At 48.0% G+C, this 20,323-nt stretch overlaps 1 protein-coding gene and 1 long non-coding RNA gene across 4 annotated transcripts; one reads left to right on the plus strand and one right to left on the minus strand.

Annotated features, from left to right (window-relative positions):
* Positions 1-150: 150 nt before the first annotated feature.
* lamb1a (laminin, beta 1a) lies at positions 151-19,667 on the minus strand. The gene is made up of 33 exons (XM_046393047.1): positions 19,529-19,667; positions 18,067-18,281; positions 16,698-16,836; positions 16,161-16,234; positions 15,302-15,490; positions 15,155-15,218; positions 14,875-15,077; positions 14,278-14,398; positions 13,767-13,955; positions 13,054-13,230; positions 12,708-12,820; positions 12,288-12,367; positions 11,869-12,004; positions 11,315-11,473; positions 10,891-11,018; positions 10,208-10,328; positions 9,577-9,778; positions 8,886-9,029; positions 8,396-8,627; positions 8,137-8,300; positions 6,833-7,057; positions 6,441-6,658; positions 6,135-6,231; positions 3,883-4,252; positions 3,618-3,802; positions 3,228-3,469; positions 2,623-2,832; positions 2,403-2,547; positions 1,836-2,043; positions 1,571-1,712; positions 1,307-1,483; positions 1,054-1,213; positions 151-936 (listed from the first exon to the last, which is right to left on the minus strand). Exons 1-33 carry the CDS (start codon positions 19,566-19,568, stop codon positions 797-799), a joined length of 5,409 nt encoding a protein of 1,802 aa, XP_046249003.1. The 5' UTR covers positions 19,569-19,667; the 3' UTR covers positions 151-796.
* On the plus strand, positions 1,066-11,389 carry LOC124061345. Of its 3 annotated transcripts, none has more exons than XR_006843733.1 (6): positions 1,066-1,198; positions 4,724-4,846; positions 5,216-5,434; positions 5,597-5,812; positions 10,865-11,039; positions 11,250-11,389. It is a non-coding gene; the product is annotated as an uncharacterized LOC124061345 (long non-coding RNA). The 3 variants fall into 3 exon arrangements; XR_006843731.1 differs by lacking the exon at positions 1,066-1,198 and adding an exon at positions 4,144-4,282; XR_006843732.1 differs by lacking the exon at positions 1,066-1,198 and adding an exon at positions 4,144-4,282 and having other exon boundaries at positions 5,600-5,812.
* Positions 19,668-20,323: the final 656 nt, after the last annotated feature.

Raw genomic sequence — 20,323 nt, forward strand, 5'->3', positions numbered from 1 at the left:
GAAGATCAAACTGAAAACCATCATCAGATTTTCTGTTTCTGCTTTCTGTCACAATGAACTGAATATGTTTAAGTTTTCCGTATAAGACGACAGCTTTACTCGCTTTTCTGACATTTGGAGACAAAACGAGTAAGTAAATTAAATTCACTCTGAGGTTTTAAATGGAAGCTTTTATTAAAAATAATTTGGGGCTCAATATTTCAGCCATGTACAAAAACAAGTTGCAGTCACGTGGTTTAAACATTCACTTAAACTCTTAAACTGGCATCAAATGATCGACAGTTACTTTGATTTGATTACATTCACAAACACATTCAGCCGATTTAAAACTTCAACAGCAGTTACAGAAGGTTTAACAAACGTTCTCCTTAAACGAAAAAGATTTTCTCATTTCATTTACCAGCAAATCCAATTTATCTCGTTTTGCAGTTCATTTCCTGTTTAAGGTCTTTTATTCCTGTGTGTAAATGCAGCTGACAGCAGAGTTTTATAACCTGACGGTGTGTTCATGAACACTCAGAAATCAGCTGCAAAAAAAAACATTCAGTGTCTTTGTCAGAGTGGTTTCAGTTAAAGAAAATAAAATCTTTGGTTTCATTCAGTCAAGAATAAAATTTTGGAACCTTAACTTTTTGGTCTTTTTCTTCTCTGATTGATTCAGGTCATCGCAGACGTTCTCACTTCTGATTGGCTGCTGAGATCCACAGGTAAGAGTTAACATGGCAGATTTAGGCTGAAAATATGTGTCATGTTCCTTTGATTCATCTCACTTTGCCTTTCTGAGTGACCTTTGACCCTAGAACACACAGGTGCTGTACACGGTGACCTTGTGGCTGATCTCCTGCAGCAGCTCTTTCACGGCGGCCTCCAGCTCCACCAGCTGCTCCGCCTTCACCTCCAGAGTCCGCTGGTTGTCTTCGTAAGACTTCTCCAAATCTGACAAACAGAAATGTAAACGAGATTGTGAGTCACACTTGCTGTCTGTTCTTCATGACAGGTGGACTGTCCCATTGTTTAGGGTGGTGACAGGAAGTGATGTCACTGTGACGTCACCTTTGAGCAGCTGCAGTTTGTCGCTGGCCTTCAGCAGCAGCTCTTTGGCTTCCTGCTGTAATGACTCCGCCCTCTTCTTTGCGTCGGCCACACCCCCTGCCTTCTCACCAATCAGCTGCTCCACAGTGGTGTATTTATCCTTCAGGTTGGAGTCCAGGTCCTAAACACACACACACACAACCACCAACACTCACACGTGTATTCAATAGTCTGATCAACAGAAAAAGTCTGACGATCTGACAGGTGGACTCACCTTCTTGACCTCCTCTGCGAGCTTCCCGATGGTTGCTGCATCCTGATTGGTCTGTTCGGTGCTCAGAGTGACGTTCAGCGCTTTGTCTCTCAGCTGCATCACATCCTGCTCGAGCCGCTGCAGCCTCTGGGTGGCGTTATTCAGCTTCGACTCTGCATCTGCCGTCTCCGACTCCACCTGAATGCAACACGGACAGATGACACGTTACCTTCCTGTGTGTGATGTCAGTGCAGTAAACCCTTTAATCCGTGGGTCGGTACTGACGGAGGACAGCAGGTTGTTGGTGTTGCGGATGTCAGCGGCGGCCTGCTGGATGGCGCTGCTGGCGGCGGTCTGAGCTCTCTGAGCTTCTTTAAGCGCTTGCTTCACCTTCTCTGCAGAGTCCTTCACGTCCGCTGCCTCCTCACTGACAAACACGGGACGTCACATTTCGTCAGTTAATCGCAGTAGAAAGGCGAGACTTGAAACTGAAACCAGAAACAACCGGCTCTGTTCTCTGTGCAGTGCTGAACGAACAGGTAGGACTCACCTGGCTCTGCGAGCCTGGTCCAGTAGGTTCTCAGCTCTCTGGATGTCATCGGCGCTCTGCTGCAGGATGGTCTCCACGCCTCCCAGCTCTCCCACCTTCTGTCGGATCTCCTCAGTTAGGTTCTGCAGCTGTGCTGGTGTCGCCGGCATCTGCATGGCCAGAACCTCGCTAGCCACCAGCTCAATGCTCTCCAGGTCTGCGGCGTCCTCTGGAACACAAGAGGCAGGCGGTCACCTGACTGCTCATTTAAAATCACTTTCCTTCTTGGCTGGTGGAAAAGGCGGCAGCAGAACAGGGGAACATGACAGCCGACAACTCGGTTTTAAATGAACATCTTGAGTCCTGAATAAACCTGCTGGTACTGTTTAAGACTGGTTAGTCAATGATGTGACAGGGCCGTAAACCCTCCACCGGAGCACCACCTAAGTGGCAGCTAGCTTTCCGCTTACTACCTCCGAACAAGAGGAAATGATACGTGTAATCAGTCCAAAACCCAAGACGGACTCTGGAGTCCTGACCCCTCAGCAGATGTTGTGTTTGAGCTTAAGCAGGAAGTGAAAGACGTACGTGTGAGGAAGTCTCTGATCTGTCTGATGAGACTCCTCAGCTCCTCGTTGCTCTGGTCCACTTTGTGTTTGGTTCTGTTGGTCTTCATCAGGACGTCCTGAGCGCTCTGCTTCGCCTCATCTGCTTTCAGTTTGGCCTCTGCCACCTGACGACACAAAAACACGGGCATTAACATCTACCTGGACCAGAACCAGCCCAGACCAGGACCCGGCAGACTCACCATCTTGGAGAGTTTCTCCACTTCCTCCATGGCACTGATGATTTCCTGTTCAGTGTCTCGAGCGTTCTTCCAGACGCGGCTGGCTGCCGTCACCACCCCGTCACATCCTTCGCCTCCACACCTGGTCCGACCTTCAGAGTCCACGCAGCCCAGACCTCCACAGGAAGAGGAGGAGCACGAGTCCTGGCCTGATGATGGACTGCCACAGGTCTGTAAGAACCAGGAGAGAGTAGAAAATAAACTGAAAGAGTAAACTGGAGGAGTTTCATGATCAAATGTTTAGTTCACTGCTGACATTTAAACTCCTCAAACACGTGTACAATATATCAACGTTTCAGCGGTCAAAAACCATCCAAAATGGGCACTTGACTAAATCATTTAGTTTAATAAAATCTGTGCAGGTTTGAACGGCTGACATTTCAGCTCTTTTCGTTTCATCACCATCCAGGACAGATAAAAGATGTTTGGTGGTGACGACAAAGTTTGCTTTGATGGCAGATAAAAAAGGAAAAAGACAACAATAAACAGATCAGATCAGAAAACCCAAACTGTAAAAAAAACAACAAAGTAAGACGTACAAACAATAAAAACTTATAATCTCCCACCTTGTGGCTGATCTCTGATAGGTCCAGAGTCTGCAGCTCGCCTGCCAGGTCGTCCAGTCTCTGAGCATGCTCAGTCTGTCTCCTCAGGAACTCCTCTCTGGTTTGGTTCATCTTGTCCTCTGTGAGTTGCCGTAGAGAGCTGGAGGTCTCCACGGGGCTCCCGGGATCGATGGTGGAGGCGTTCGCTCGGGCTTCAGCCGCCTGAGACTGCAGGAAGTACTTGGTGACGCTGTCAGTTGCCCCTGGCAACAGACAGGAAGTACAAATCAGCAGAGAGCCACAATGAAGAAAAGACAGTAGCTGATCTGAGAACAGTTTCAAACCGAGCCCACAGGAGGTGACACAGCTGAGAACTGTCACATGACCCCCCTGACCTTTGACCCTTCTCACCTCTGATGTCAGAGTTCTTAATGAACTCCACCTGATCCAGCAGCTCCTGAACCGTCCGCTCCAGTTTCTGAGTGTCCGATGTCAAAGAGTCCAGTTTAGTTTGTGCAGCTGAGTCCGAGTCCTCCACCTGGACCAGAGTCTGTTCTGTGTGGTTCAACATCTGGCTCAGGGCCCCCATCAGGTCACTGAGGGACACACACGGGTCAGAGGTCAGAGTTTGCATTCATCTGAGCCACTATAATCCACATCTTAAAGTTAATCTCACCTGGCCTGTTGGAGCAGCTCCTGGATTTCGGTCAACGGCTGTGAGGCCGGGTTCTGGTTCAGGATGGCCCGGATGTCGGCAACACTCTTCTCCATGCTGTTGATTGACTTCCTGTATGGTCCGCTGACTCCACTGGCTTTGATGGCGTTGACCTTGTTGACGAGGCGGTGCGTCTGATTGGTTAGCTGACCAATAACGAGGTCCCACTCGGCGAAGCACTGGTGGCAGCGGCGGCAGTCGGGGAAGGTCCCGGAGTACCCGCGGGCGCAGACGTCGCAGCGTGGACCAGACACGCCGTCCACACAGACGCAGTGACCGTTGTCTTTGTTACACTGCGGCTCGGAGATGCCGCGAGGGTCGCAGTCACATGCTGAGGCAGAAACACAACTCAGGGTTAGAGGTGCGCTCTGGTACGGGGTTTGTGCAGACCAGAAGACACTCCGACTCAACAGTAAGACAGAACAGGAGGATCGCAGTCTGGGTTCAGTCCGACAGCATAGTGATAAACTGACTTGGAGGTGTTTAATCACCAATGAAAAGCAAATGATGAGGACAAATCAGGAAGTGTCACCACCCCACAAAATGTCCAGTTAGAAAACAGAAGCAGTGGCAGAAGGTGGACAGCACCACCTAGTGGACAGAATCTGCCAGTCTTTACACATTAGTCTGTTTGTTCTCCCGCACTTTTGAGGTGTTTCATTAGACGTAACAGTAGAGATGTCAGACATATGAAGGACAAATAAATCCAGTCTTGATTTATTCAGTTTTTTATTCTGGCATTAAAGTCCAGTTTCTCCTGACTGTCTGAGCTTGGATAACCTGCTGGTTTGTGTTCCCCCAGCCTGAACGAAGAGCCTCTTCACTGTCATGTTTATGGCCTAAACGCTGCACACACAACCCTGCAGCCTTCATCACGTCATCCCTTTCCTGTCTGACTGCGTTCTGATGATTTCAAATTCTTTAGGTTAGTTTTCTTCCTGCTCTTGCTGTAACATAACAATTTAAAATCTGATCAGATGATCAAAGTCACACAGATATGATGTGACTCAGAGCTGTTGTTGAGTCTGAGTTTAATTAAAGGCTTCACACACACACACACACACACACACACACACACGATCAAATGATCAAAGTGTCTGCAGACTGCAGTCAGATGTGGACGAGGTTTCGAAATCTGTTTAGATGAAAATGTTTATACTTTTATTTACTGTAAAAACATTTTACAGGAAGAGCCAGAGACAAACTGTCTGACTTGCTGTTCATCTGTGTGTGTGTGTGTGTGTGTGTGTGTGTGTGTGTGTTGTCTCAAACATCTGGTTTGTATTAAACACAGCTGAAGCTCCTTCCATCTGCAGAAACAACAAACGTAAAGCCGACGGGGATTTTTCCCTTTGATTCACACGGACAGACGGGACAAACATGTAAAGTTTGTCCTGATGGTGGCGCCAGAGGAAACCTTAACAACATGGAGTCATTAAGACGTAGTGTGTTGGGGAGCAGGTAGGAGATCAGATTCATGAAGGTATGAAGACGTTCATCCATTAGTTTAAAGGTAAGATGAACATTAAGTTGGTTTGACTTCCTCCTCTTTTCTTTTTCCCTTCCCACTTTATTGTCTGTCCCTGTCCTTCACTCCATCTTTCTGTCTTTTTGTGTTCTTCCTACCCTGATCCATCTGTCTCCCCCTCTGTCCCCCTCTGTCCCCCCCTCCCAGCAGGTCCACCTTCAGCTCTGCTTCACACTAACAAAGCCTCTTTGTGCCTCTCTGTGGATTTCGTGGGTATTTGGAGGTTCAGGCAGATCTCGAGTCTCGTCTCGACGCCCTGGGGAACATCTGGACTCAATATCAGACACAGCAGAGGACGCTGAGAGCAGGAATGTTCCCACGATGCAACGGCTGAAAGACTCTGTTCATTCAGAGCTTCAGATGGTACGAAGTCGTGTTTATACTGTCTGAAATCAAAGACTTGGATTCGAATCTAAACTATGACTCAGCAGTTTGTCCTGTCCTGTCCTGTCCCTCCTATTCATTTTCTGGTTTGTCCTTCTGTTCAAACTGAGCATCTTCTAGCAAGATAAGTGCAACCAAATTTTCTCCTCCAGAATGAACTCGTTTTAATAAAACTGAGCTTTTTGATGGTTGACTGACGAGCTTTCACCTGTGAACGTAGACCGAACGTATACTGAACGTAGACTGAACGTAGACTGAACGTAGACTGAACGTAGACCGAACATACGAAGAGTGAACATACCGTGACATCTGACCTCGGGGTCCCCCCAGAACAGCTCTTTGCACTCACTGCATGTTCTTCCTCCGAAGCCGGGATGACAGGAACACTGACCGCTAATCTGTGGACGAAACAAAGTGTTCTCATTCTGAAGTGCTGCGCCGAGGACTTTTACACAAAGTGTTTCGCTGCACAAAGATTATTAAAGATTCTTTTTCTAAATCTGGATTTGTTTACGTTGCGTCAAAACTCGAAGAAAATAAAGGGAAGGCGAGAGGACACGACAGCTAAACACAGACGACAAAGTAAAGCTGTGAGGCAACTGCTCACCTCGTTGCAGGACGTCCCGTACGAATGTTTGGGGTCGCAGTCGCAGGCCTCACAGCCGCGACCGCTCGCCATGTTCCAGGTATCGGGCGCACAGCGGTCGCAGTGTTGACCAATTATGTTGGGGAGGCAGCGACACTGACCGCTGCTGCGGTCGCAGTGACAGTCGCCCAACGCCGGACAGCTGGAGGGTTCGCTGCCCAGCTGGTTACAAACGCACTCTGTGGACAGGAAGCAGATTCCGTCAGAATTTATCACGAACTCACGCAACAGTAAAATTCATTAAGATTCAGATTTTTATCAAGTTTGTGTGACAAGATGCTGCGCTGCTCTGAGCTCCCGTGAGGTCGCTGGGGATCTCAGTGGCGGTTCCCATGGTTACCCAGTATACTCACTCCTGCAGTCCTGCAGCATGGCGTTGCCGTAGTAACCCAGCTTGCAGGTCTGGCAGGCGGCGCCCTCGCTGTGATAAAGGCAGCGCAGACACTCGCCGGTTCGGGCGTCGCAGGAGTCCGGGTCCAACATGTCGATGTTGTTGTTGCACTGACAGGGCTGGCACTGCCCGCCCACCTCCTCAGGGTTCCCATAGTAACCAGGTGAGCACTCGTCACAGCGAGGCCCTGCACAGAGGAAGGAGACAGAGCTGTGAAGTATTCAGTGTAGTAACTGTACTGCAGCTCCCTCACATGACTGACACTGCGGCTGCTAAGCACACTTCACACATCGACTGTCAGTCGTGCTTCAACTTCGCGATGTTTTCACCACTCAAATCATTTCCGTCTTCGACACTTGAAATGTTTTCATCTCAGCTTAAACTGGAACCTAAAAATTTCAGGTGTGTTCAGCGATGACACTTCAACTGCTTTCTGACGTCTGCTCACTTGAATTTCCCTCGGGGTCAACAAAGCGTCTATCTATCTTACACACCACACGAAGCCTCCTGTGATACGCTCGGCTGTCTCCAGCACTTCACTTCTCTTCGCCTGGCACTTCCACTGCTGGCATCACCACACTTCAGCTGCTAACTGCCCTCATCTGCTCCTCGCCAACACGCAGGCACAAACCAACTGCACCATTTGAGTGAGCGGGACAATTTTCATCTGACACTTCAGCTGCTTTCATGTCTTCAACTTTAGCTTCCATTAAACATCACACATTTCAGGACATTTTAATGTTTATTTTACAGCTGGAGCTTTGTTTTATCCTGACAGCCACTGTCATGCTGCAGTTCTGTGCAATAAACTCCTTCATATTTTCCACTCACACTGTTGCTGGTGTGAAGTGGAAACAAAAGGAGAAAGTTGGTGACTGAGTCAGCCGCTGACTGCAGCTTGAACGTCTAATTTCCTGCTCTAATAACAGAGTCACATCACATTCCTGCTCTCAGCTTGTGTTTACATCACACTAAATCACAAAGCTTATTCTCCTGAAATTAAAAACCTGTTTGTCTCCGCAGGGCAGCTTCTGTCTCACTCACGCAAACCAAAAACACACTGGAGTTTATTTCACTTCCTGCTGAGAAACACAACCGCAGGCTGAATTCACATCAAACCGTAATTATGCTGTGTGTGTGTGTGTGTGTGTGTGTGTGTCTGCTGAGTTTCACTGTCACGCCGTCTTCATCAGGAAGTAAAGCTGAGGAACATGAAGCTGAATAAATCCATAAAACTCTTCTGCCTTCAGCGTGAGAAGTTTTTACCTTTATATCCGGGGTTGCAGACACAAACGGCCTGCAGCGAGTTGTCGCCACGGTAACAACTTCCTGCGAACTGCCGGAGGCTGCCGGGGCCGTCGGGACACATGCAGGGACGGCAGTGGTCGCCTGACCCCAGCACTGGGTCGCCATAGTAACCTTCTAGACACCTGAACGGAGGTGAGAGAGAGGACACGATGAGGACGAGCTGATCCCAGACCTCGGTGACTCGGGCTGGGATGCGTGACCGTGTTACATCACTCACCTGTCGCAGGTGTGTCCGGTGGTGTGCTCCCTGCAGTCAATGCAGCGGCCCGTGTTGGGGTCGCAGCCGTCGGCGTGCCCGTTGCAGGCGCAGGGTCGGCAGGACGGGAAGCCCCAGTGACCCGGCAGACAGCGATCACACTGCCGACCGTACGCTCCCGGAACACACACACACTGACCGGTCAGCTGATCGCAGAACGAACTCTGTGAACCCAGAGGGTTGCACTCACAGGCTGCACAAACCACAGAAAGACATCAAAAAAACCACACATGGCCGTCAGTGTTTATCATCTCGTCTGAACTTTCACATCACGTTCGCTGAAACAACTTTGAAGCACACAACATTTTACTGACAATAACAACAAACTTTCTGCATCTCGCGATGGCCCCCCTTCGCCTCAGCAGTATGCGATTGTTGTTCAGCATGTGGAGAGTATATAAACATGCCCATTATTAGTATGTATAGATTATAGACTGATCAGGGTCCTGACCTCTGCAGCCGTTGGGTCCGAACTGGAACGTGGTCGGAGCACATCTGTCACAGTTCCTGCCCACCACGTTGAGCCGGCACTGACACTGACCCCCGCTGGGGTCGCACACGGTGCTGAGGGAGCCCTGAGGGTCGCACTGGCATTCTGGGAAACACAGTCCAACAGTTAGACAACCGACAAGCTTCGACAGGACGAGGAAACAAGCCACTGCCCACGAATCCTGTCTGTGAGAGCAACGATGACAGATTTACAAGCCCGTAGGTCTCAGGACGCCTGGGAATGTGAAGAGGAAGAAACCAGTCGAGTCTTGTTCAGGAGGTCGAGGATCAGAAAGACGGAAACATCAGTGAAGTTTCTTTTTTTACTTGAAATGAGTACTTTTACTTTTGGTAATTCAAGTATATTTTGATTGTAATACGTTCATACTGTTGTTGAAGCTAAATCTTCTAATCTAATTCAGGACTTTTTATTATGAGTATTTTTTCCATCTGAGTCCACTAATCTGACCCTTTGTGTACGAACCAGGTTTAACTAAACCCTGAGGGGGATTCCTCTGGTCTCAGTCCTCAGGGGTCAAAGGTCCCCGACATCACAATCAGTACTCAGTTAAATGGATTTCTGCTGGTTAGAACAAACCAGTTAATGTGAGAGAGAGTAAGAGTGGAGTCAGATTTAAGGCGGACTGGTACACCTTTGGCTCCCTGGTGCAACATGGCGGAGATGCTGAAGATGTAGTTTCTGCAGATGTCGGTCATCGGCGACTTGATGACGCCCTGGCTGTTCTCCAGACAACGATAACGCTGGAAAGTTTCCCAGCCGCTGTTCCCGCTGGAGTCTCCTCCCTCTGAGCCCGTGAAGATCTCCAGGTTCTTGCAGTGAGGCATCAACACGATCTGAGGAACAAGAAGACCGTGAAGCTGACCGAAAACACACAGTTCGCAGGTGTTTTTAGAGAGCAAACTTTCTCTAGATACTGAAACCTTGGTGGTCTTTCACCTGCCAGTCACATGAAAGAGCCACAAAGTAAAGAAGCCATTTTAAATGACCACCATCACTCCTCAATCTCCATCCAGCACACAGATGGCAGACTGTGGTTTCAACAGGAAGTTATTCTTGTTACTTCCGTAACTCTGCCAGGCAGAACACGTGGAGGTCAGAGCCAAAATGGCAACGACCGGTCGAAAATGAATCATCAACTAAGTATTTTATGTTTTATCTGCTTTATGCCTGAAGGTCAAGCAATAATGGAAGTAATTAAGTTGTAATTTAGTTGCAGCCCTGAGTGCTCTCAGTGTTTGAGGATGAGATCAGACTTTTCTCACCGAGTCAATGAGCGTGTACGGTGACTGGACGTCGCTGAGGGCCGAGTACAGCGGCAGACTGAGGCGGACCGTGTAGTTCAGACCAGACTCAAAGCAGACCGATCTGGGAAGAACCGCGTACCTGAGGGGACGGAAACAAAACAACAAAAACTCTCACAGGCATCACATAAAAATCAGAGGAAAAAACAATTCGGCTGCTTGAGAATTAAACACCGAAAAACATGAAACGCAAATTACCACAAGAACAACAGTGATGCTAACTCTGTAACACACAGGCCAAAGAGACAACAGCGGAGCTCACAAGCTGCTCAGACATCACATATTAATACAATCAGTAAAAGCTTTTGTTTTATAAGTTCTATGATAGTTGAAGAGCCTGGTCTGCGTCAATAAATCTGGATGTCGTCTGCGTAAAAATGTACATTTTTAGACCGTAAGTGATGCACCAGTCATTCAGCCATTAACCTTCACAAAAACATTGAGAACACGATTCATTACGTCAGCCTACTTCATCTGTGTAAACAGACAGCTGTGTCTCCATGTTTCCTGAACCTGAACACAGAGCTGAGAATCTAAATACAACCAGCAAAAACGATTTAACTGGGTTTCACTGTCAGAGGACGATAAAATGAATGTGTTAACTCTGTGTATTTTTAGAAAACTGAGTCGCCGCTGAATGTTACCGTGAGCCGGGGTGAAGTGAGATCATCTGGTTGTCGTCGTCAGGCACCGTGTTGACACAGCGACTGTCAGCTCTGATTGGTCCTGGTCTCATCACTGTCATCAGAACCTCCTCCCATTGGTCAGGCAGCTGCAGGACCAACAGTCCCATGTGAGGTTTTGTGGTGTAAACTTTTTCCCTCCTCCTCTCTGTGTTCATTTCTCTTCAACTTTTTGGAATTGTTACTTATTATTTTTATTATTGATATTACTGTAAAGTCTTGATACTTTAAGAGCATCTGGAAATGCTAACATACTAACAACACTAATGTCACCATGTGGTAACTTATTACATGTTTACGTTTTGTACTGTGTTCTGTAGGTCCAATCATGGATTCTTTGGATTCTGCTGGTGGGCGGGGCTACAGTTTCCTGACAGAGGCCTACCTGAGGTTCGTAGCGGATGATGATGTCGTACTCCATGGAGTGAGGGATGTTGTCCACAGAGAACTCCAGGAAGGCCCCCTCTGGGACGTTGACCAGCCCGATACCTGTCCAGGTAGGACTGCGGTCCAGAGGGTGTGGCCTCGGTACAACGGTCACTCCCTTAAGAAACAAGTTGAAGACGTGAAAACTGGTGAAACAACCGTTCACAAGCTCTAGTGTGGTGCTGAAATCATTTGTTTTAATAACTCTCATAGTTTAACAATAAACTATAAGAAAACATCCAACCATTTCGACCAGGAAAAGACAAATAAAGAAGCGTGATGAAAAATCTGATTAATCACAATAATGATGCAAACTACTGATGCAGATTGTGAGCATTTTGTTTCCTAAAATCTGACTTCCCACGAGAACTTCTGTCACTCTTAATCTTCAATCTGATTTTCCACAGAAAACGACAGGATTTAAACATAAAGAAGAGTTTTGTGGGATTATAAAGAAAAAAAAACAGCGACGGCGATGAAAAGCAGGCATCGCAGGCTGAAAAGGTGACTCACAGGGCCAAACTTGGCGTCCTCGGCCTCATACGTGTAGTGATCCAGAGCGATGAAGTAGAATCCGGACTCGACCTGATCACAGCGGCGACCAAACATGTGGTCCCTGCAGATGCACTGGCCGGTCACCTGATCACACCTGCAGGAAGACAGGAAGTGGAAAATGTCGATGACAAAGGGAAGAAATGAAACGGAACAGACAAACGCGACCATCTGACAGTCAGGAAGGAAAACGCTGCTCTTTTTCATCACAACAGCTAATCACTGAGCACCTGAGACAACCTGAAGGCAACACTACTGGTGTGTCTCCAAGATGTCTCCACATACAAACGAGTCATGACGTCCCGATGAAAGAGACACACACAGAGATACGCACTGCAGTTAGCTGTTAGCGGTTAGCAGCAGTGTGGATGGGAACTCACTGGTTGTTGACGGCTCCTCCCAGGTCACAATCACATGGTCTGCAGCCATCCATGTCATTACTGAGACCCCAGTGCTCAGGCTGGAAACACACACACACACACACACACACACACACAGCAGACGTTAGAAACACGTCATTAAGTCATTCTCTGACCTCCCAGCTCGTTTCTGTCACAAAAACCTGATTTAAAGCTGTGAGAGGAAGTCATTCAGGCTTTCATCCCCTCCTCAAAGACAATAAACACACACACACACACACACACACACACACACATTAAACAGCCCTGTGACCTCCCACAGTTTCACAGCTGCAGCTCGACCATCACGTGGCCTGGCAGAGCAGAGCGTTCGATACCCGCCTCCAGCTGCCCCGGGTCAGATAATGAACCCCCGGCTGATATTTTAAAGCATTTCCTCACCACACACTGGTCGCAGTCTCGTCCTGTCACCAGACGTTTACAGAAGCAACTTCCTGTTTCGCTGTCGCAGGGGTTTCCTCCGGGAACCGTTCCCACAGGACTGCAGGTACACGCTGAAACACAGTAATAACACGCACAGCAACAAAGTGTGAGTGTGTCTGTTTGTATCTGAACGAGTTACCTGTTCAGCAGGTGTCGAACGTCATTTTGCGCCCCTGCAGCGTGTGACGCACACGTTTGGGTGTTGTTCTGCAGGTGATGTGCGGCTGGTTTTACACCTGTCGTGTATCTCGTGTTGTGTGTTGGCGTGCAGCTCGCCGTGCGAGTGTCGTGTAGGATTTCGTACCCCTGCAGCCTTCGGGCTCGTCGCTCAGCCCGTAATGCGCCTCTTTGCAGCGCTCGCAGCGTTCTCCCTCCACGTTGACCTTACAGCGACACTGACCGGCGATCAGCCCGACTCGAACGTCCGTCATCCCGTCACATATCCCGCCGTTCAGAGAGCCCAGAGGGTCACAGTTACAGGCTACGGGAACACACCCGGGACAAAATTCAGTGTGAAGACTGAGACTGCAGTACAGACTGAAACGAGAGAACTGGGACGTGGTAATATGGTCAAAATGACACAATTAACTGATTATCAGATTATTTAGTGATTAATTTAATAGTTGACAACTAAGTGATTAAGTGACTAATGTCTCTAAGATGTCACTGTTTCCGTTTCAATGAGAGACTTGGGGCGTGTAAAACAGTTAACGTCTGAACCACAGACAGACAGGCTGAACTACAGACAGACAGACAGACTGAACTACAGACAGGCTGAACCACAGACAGATGTCGGTGTTTATTAAACAGACTGAAGAACAAACATTAAGATGATGATGATTTAAATTTTAAAAGTGTTTCTAGGATGTTCAGCCTCAGGCCAATAGCGCACGTGCGTCTCTCGACTTCCTGTCTGTGGATCATATCTCCAAGCCCATTGGCTGGCTGGGCTTGACAAACCCAAGGACACGATTCCTGACACTGGACCCTGACCCAGCACAGACGGCGTGGACTCACGTTGGCAGATGCTGGGGTCTCTGATGTCTCTCTCTGGATGCTGGTAGTAAAACGGTTTGCACTGCTCACAGTTGCGTCCCGCCGTGTTGTGGAGACAGTTGTCACAAACTCCTCCGCTGACATTTCCCGAAGCCACGAACACGGCCATGTCGAAGTGACACGAGTCCGAGTGCTGGTTACAGTTACACTCTGCAGACGCCACAGAGAGAAGAGAGGAGATTCAGTCGGTCAGCACACAGTTCGAGTGACCTTCAGTGGTCACGATGACATAAACACAAACTCAAGTGACTCGGCTGACTCTGATGTCAGATTTTAAACCAGTAAACATTCGAACTGTTCCGGCATCAGTTCAGATACAAATGGGATGGCGAGAATCAGTTTAGAACTGCTATCAAAAGATGTAAAACAGTCCCAGTCCCCCAGAGCCCAGCAGAGACTAGGCCAGAGCATCAGAACACAGCACAGACCAGAGGAAACCAGCAGAACCCAGTCCAGACCAGCATGCACTCACTCTTGCAGGCGTTGGTGTTGCGTCCCTCAGCTGGTCTCCACGGCAGGTCGTGGTGGAAATCCTGACACTGTTCACAGTTCAGACCTTTAGTGTTGTGGTTACACATGCAGTGACCATGAACCTGAAGACACAAAACACACACACGCACACACACTGTCACATGTACAGTACATCTGAAGTTCACTCAGAAATATTCAAACTCCCGACTGTTTCCTACAGTAAGATCCATCACAGTCTGTCCGTCACCTTCAGGACTCACCCTGTCCCCTTTAGGACTCATCCAGTCTCCCTTCAGGACTCACCCCATGCCCTTTAGGACTCACCCCATGCCCTTTAGGACTCACCCCGTCCCCTTTAGGACTCATCCAGTCTCCCTTCAGGACTCACCCCGTCCCCTTCAGGACTCACCCCATGCCCTTTAGGACTCACCCCGTCCCCTTCAGGACTCACCCCGTCCCCTTCAGGACTCACCCCATGCCCTTCAGGACTCACCCCGTCCCCTTCAGGACTCACCCCATGCCCTTCAGGACTCACCCCGTCCCCCTTAGGACTCACCCCGTCCCCTTCAGGACTCACCTCGTCAACTTTAGGACTCACCATGCCCTCCCTGGTCTTCCCAGCTCCCTGGACGGGGGCACACTCGGAGGCGTGTCCGTAGCAGAAGCAGTTTCCTCGGACCACCATGTCGTAGATGGCGTAGTAATACTTCTCCTTGATCTCCATTCGAGAGTCCAGCAGGTTGTCTCCGAGCGTGTGCAGTTTGGTGAACTTCACCCGCAGGTTGGTGATCTTCAACATGTCTGAACAGAAGGACAACAACAGATCAATATCCCCGACGGAGTGTATAGCAGCTGTCGACAGGTGTGAGCAGACATACTTTGGATTCTGGGGCTGTAGGGATCGTCGATCCTGAACGCCGGGTCCAGAACTCTGAAAATCACCTGGAGAAAAAAAATTATCCAAATTATCCATCTTTTTCATCAGGTGTGTTCTGACATCATTTCCTCTTTAACCCAGAGGTTACCTCTCCTTCAGTGGACGGTTCAATGTCAGAGTAACGCGAGTCACAGATGACATCATCGACCTTCTGCATTGGACCCTGGGAAACAGACGGGAAAGACGTCTCGCAGTCATAGGCGAAGTAACGATAAACCTGCCACGTCTTCCCAAAGTCCGCCGACCGCTCGATCGCTATGGCAGCAGGTCGAAATGTCTGAAGAGAGAGAAGGATGTTAAAATAAATATTAACTAAATGTGACATCTGACGGTGCCGTCGAGTCCACGAACAAACAAGACAGACAGACAGACAGACAGATACTTTATTGATCCCGAGGGAAATTCAACACAGAATAAATAAAGAAACAGAAACAGCTTTAACTTTTCTGAACTTTCCATGGGAACCGGACCAGCAGACAGCAGGATGTTAACAGCCGTGACAAACGTTCCTAAAGCCATTTAGACAGTGAAAGCATGAGTGTGTGTGTGTGTGTGTGTGTGTGTGTGTGTCAGACCTCCCAGGCAGAAACATGAAACCAGTTTCTTCTGAGAAGTCAGTGGTTGCAGATTATTTGTTCACACCTGCAGTTTATTCAGTAGAAAACTCTCAGATTCCAGACTAATCAGACTCACTAAACTGTAATCTTATTTAATCTATAATCTGTGGAGCATTGCACTGTGGGGTTGTTAACAAGAAGTGAAACATTATGTAGTGGACAAATACACTCACTTAGTACTCAGACAGTCAAATAAAATATAAACAGGAAGTGATTTCACACGCAGCCCTGACACTAACTGAACGTCCTCTCCCAGGACTCTGGCCAATCAGTTACTGACAGACAGCAGTAACCCTGCGAGTCCGGTCCCGTGGTGTGCGCACACCTCACCTTGAAGGTCATGATGAGGTGTGTGAAGTGAAACTCCGCCTCCAGATCCAGCTGGATGGTGACGTTCTCCAGCCCTGCAGACAGCAGAACACCAAAAAGTTATATCACTATACGCTAAATATGACTGTATAACAGAAACGCCGATCAGAACAAATTATGCAAGAAACTTCTTACACACACTTGAGTATTGCAGTATTCTATTTTATACCTCCTGGCATGGTGGCTACCACAGCCTACAACAAAGATGGCTGCCAGGGGCCGTGGCTGGGATGGGATAGATTCTGTAGCTCAGACTTTAGTCCAGTATGACTTGTGCTGTTTTGGTTGAATGATTCATATTATATACCATAAAGTGTATACTGATTGACTGACGAGTCAACACGTTTCACTTGACTGTTTCAGTGTTTGGTCTAAAAGGAGCCGTTTGTCTCTGAGCTGAAGTCCTGCTGATCTGTAATCAGTTCCCGTGAACCTGTAACAACACGACTGAGGAGTTCACCTCTGACCTCCGAGCAGCCTGCCTGAGGCGGTTCTCACCGTTCTCAGACTGCCACCAGGTCTTCAGTCTGTTGGGAGCGAACGTGGTGACGACGTTCTCGATTCGGTGGCTGCTGGTCTGGTCGGTCAGCTCGTCGTACGGGTCTGCGGAGTCACACACAAAACACTTCTTCTCCTCCTGGTTAATGAGAGAGAGACAGACGGGAGGGGAGTTAAGGGTTAATGTCGGGGTGAATTCCTCAGATTCCTCTCTGCTCGCGCTCACTGGACTTTAGGAGGACACTTTCAGACTTTCCTTTAAAACATTCGGTTTGATTTGTAAATCGGCTCAGCTTTCTTTCACTTCCTGTCCTGCACAAACTCAGACAGCACGTTGAAGAACATAAAGTTAAAATCTTTGGCTTTGGCTCAGTAACTGAAGCTGAACGTGTTGAGGTTTGATGAATGTGACATTTGTAGCAGCTTCATGACCCGCAGGAAGCTTCATAAACTGTTTTAATGACTTTCACACTCAGTTTTTAATAAATCCTCTTGTGTCAGAAAAACTGAAAACTCAGCAGCAGCCAAAATTATTTTCTTCTTCTGTTTTAAGATCATCTCGACCTGACCGCTTCCTGTCTGCCTGCCTGTGTCCTGTCTGTCTGCATCCTGTCTGTCTGCCTGCCTCCTGTCTGCCTGCATCCTGTCTGTCTGCCTGCGTCCTGTCTGTCTGCCTGCGTCCTGTCTGTCTGTCTGCCTGTCTGCCTGTGTCCTGTCTGTCTGCCTGCATCCTGTCTGTCTGCCTGCGTCCTGTCTGTCTGCCTGCGTTCTGTCTGTCTGCCTGCGTCCTGTCTGTCTGCCTGCGTCCTGTCTGTCTGCCTGCCTCCTGTCTGTCTGCCTGCGTCCTGTCTGTCTGCCTGCCTCCTGTCTGTCTGCCTGCGTCCTGTCTGTCTGTCTGCCTGTCTGCCTGTCTGTGAGGGCTCGTGCTCAGTTCGCACTCTCCACCTGATTGGACCCCTTAAGTTTGACCTTTGACCTTTGAAGTCTTCTGGGTTTTCTCCACAGAAACATCTGGACAAACATCTGTCTGCTATCAGAGCTCAGTGTTTCCTTATAGGGAGGTGACTTTACACAGGAAACACTGCAGACTATAACACACACACACACACACACACACACAAACACTCTTTAACTAAACAAACCAATCGTCCAATCACACTGAAGCAGAACAGAACCACTGCAACAGACTGAAACCAGCTTGTGTGTGTGTGTGTGTGTGCGCACACTTACAGAACTATACAATAACAAACTGACCTCAGGTCAGTTACAGCTTCCTGCTTTGTTAGTGTTTGAGCGTCTGTTAGACACGTTGGCATCGTAGCTGAAGCGCTGCCTGCCTGTATGCTGTGTTGTTCAGGTGTTTCTTTACCTGCAGGTGGCTGACGATGCAGAACGGTTCGGGTCGGTTCAGACCACAGGTGGAGGTGGCTGACAGTTGGTGGGCTCGTCCAATCAGAAGGTCTCCTGTTGCAGGGTAACAGCTGCCCTCGGTGCACACGTCACTGAGCTCCGGGAGGCTGATGTCATCCTGGGCCCCGCCCACTGAGGCCCCGCCCTCCTGAGCACAGGTGAACACCTGCAGAGCTGAGAGCACAGGCTCTTATTGTGAAAGTCTGACTGAAGCGGACAGTGAGCTGATCTGAGATCAGATGTCAGATAAAACTAGACAAAACAAAATGTTTCACATCAGAACTAAAACATCAAATCCATTGATTAGCTGACTGGCACAGAAATAATCAATTAATGGATCATATTTAACTGAAATGTTCGCTGACTCGAGGCTGCAGCTCCTTCACTGAGGACATTTTCTACTTCTGTTCTACGTAAGATTTTATTTAACACCACTGAACAACCAAAAGGTGTGTGTGTGTGTGTGTGTGTGTGTGTGTGTGTGTGTGTTAACGTTTGCATTGTGCTCTGATCCCTGACCCAACACACAGCAGTCTGTTATTGATCACTGACTTAACAGACGAGTGAAGAAGAAAACTGATTTAATCGCAGACTGATCTCATTTACACGTCAAACAAACTGATCTGTGATCAGATTTCACTGCTGCTCTCTGATCCTTTCAGGCGTCTGAACTCATCTTTAACTTCACTTTGATCTGCGATTGACTTGGATTTTTACATTTTCTTATCAATCTATGACAAACAAATTTCTCCTCTGAAATCAATTTCATTTCTCACCTGAATTGGATTGAATTAAAAATGAAATGTAACGTGACGTGCAGGTCTGAGTGAAAAACAGCAGATTTTATGTGAAACGTTTTGTCTCAGCTTCATGAAAGATCATTTCGATTAACCAGCTGATTATTTTCTCTGTGAATTCATCACTTTGTGGATAAAATATCAGAAAAGTTTCATCTTTGAATGAGCTGCCGTGTGAACTCGAGTTTTACAGAGAAAACAAAAGAAACCAGTGAGTTTGGATCAATACATGACTCAATTAATCGATTAAGAAGAATCACTGTGGACTAATTGAGCTCCAGTCCCACTCACAGTCAGCCTCCTCCTGCTTCTCAGACGATCTAAACTGTTTGTCTCAAAGTGTTTTCTTTTGTCCTGATGTTCCTCACGTGAAAGACGACGAAGCGGAAACAAGAGTGAAGGAAAACCTGATTTAAAAATCCTCCAACCGAACTCAAATCTGACCGCACACTCAATTCAGTCCAGTCACAATTACTTTAGAGTTTGACTTGAAAACTTTATTGTGGTGCAGCTGCTGAACAACGAGATCAACGGAGAGGAACAAAACTTTATGAAACTGTCTGACGGCTTCACAGTAAACTACAGTTTCATGAGTGTTTGAAGTGTTTTTCAGGTGAAACTCACCGAGCAGCACCGCGAGCTGGAGCTCCCACATGCTGCACATCTGGACTCTGGTCCTCTGAGGCAAAAACTACAAAAAGAAGTTCCGGAGTGTGAAAACCTGACGCCGCTCAGCCCGAATCCCGCACACTCTCAGAACCCCTGGACCCCGCAGAGGAGACCACCCCAGACCCCCTCACACCGCGTCGGACCCCGCCTCCTCGGCCCACCGGCACCTACACGTCAGGAGCACACATCCGGGCTCACTTTCAAAATAAAACAGGATGCCCTTCAGCCATGTGGTCGAAAAGGTTTGTTATTCTGTGCAGGCATCACACAGAAATGACTTAAAAGAAGAGAAAACGTAAGCTTCCTCTCACTAAAACGTAATCATTTTGACAGAAATCACCTTCATGAATCCACAGCAGGAGAGAAATGAAAACGAAAAAGTGAAGAAGAAAGTGATTTTATCATGGAAATCAAACATTTGTGCCTGAACATCAGACCTAACAGCTTTATTACATTACAGATCAATGTGGGTGAGACTTTTGTTCCTCTAAATATTCTTTATATTATGTCTTCTGACGTTCACACAGAAAACAAGGAAAACTTTACTCCCGAAGTAACGTTTAGTAATCATTAATCTCGCTTGTTTTGAGTTATTTTCACTTGGCGTTTCTGGCCTTTATTCTGAAAACACTCGTAAGTGACTTCCTGTCTGAAGCTTGGTCGCTCCTTCAGTCGCCACTATGTGTCCAGAAGTATTCGGACGGCCTCTGCACAGTCTGCTTGAGCCTTTAAGTGTTAGAGCAGATGAAG

The sequence above is a fragment of the Scatophagus argus genome, chromosome 7 (assembly GCF_020382885.2).
Source record: "Scatophagus argus isolate fScaArg1 chromosome 7, fScaArg1.pri, whole genome shotgun sequence".
NCBI lineage: Eukaryota > Metazoa > Chordata > Actinopteri > Scatophagidae > Scatophagus > Scatophagus argus.

Bases quoted from the DNA above. Each gene is read 5' to 3' on its own strand.
- lamb1a (XM_046393047.1), bottom strand. From the start codon at position 19,568: ATGTGCAGCATGTGGGAGCTCCAGCTCGCGGTGCTGCTCG. The intron at 2,833-3,227 runs GTGGGAGATTAT...TGGTTCTTACAG, and splicing joins TATCAGAGATCAGCCACAAG to ACCTGTGGCAGTCCATCATC. The intron at 2,548-2,622 runs GTGAGTCTGCCG...TTGTGTCGTCAG, and splicing joins TGGAGAAACTCTCCAAGATG to GTGGCAGAGGCCAAACTGAA.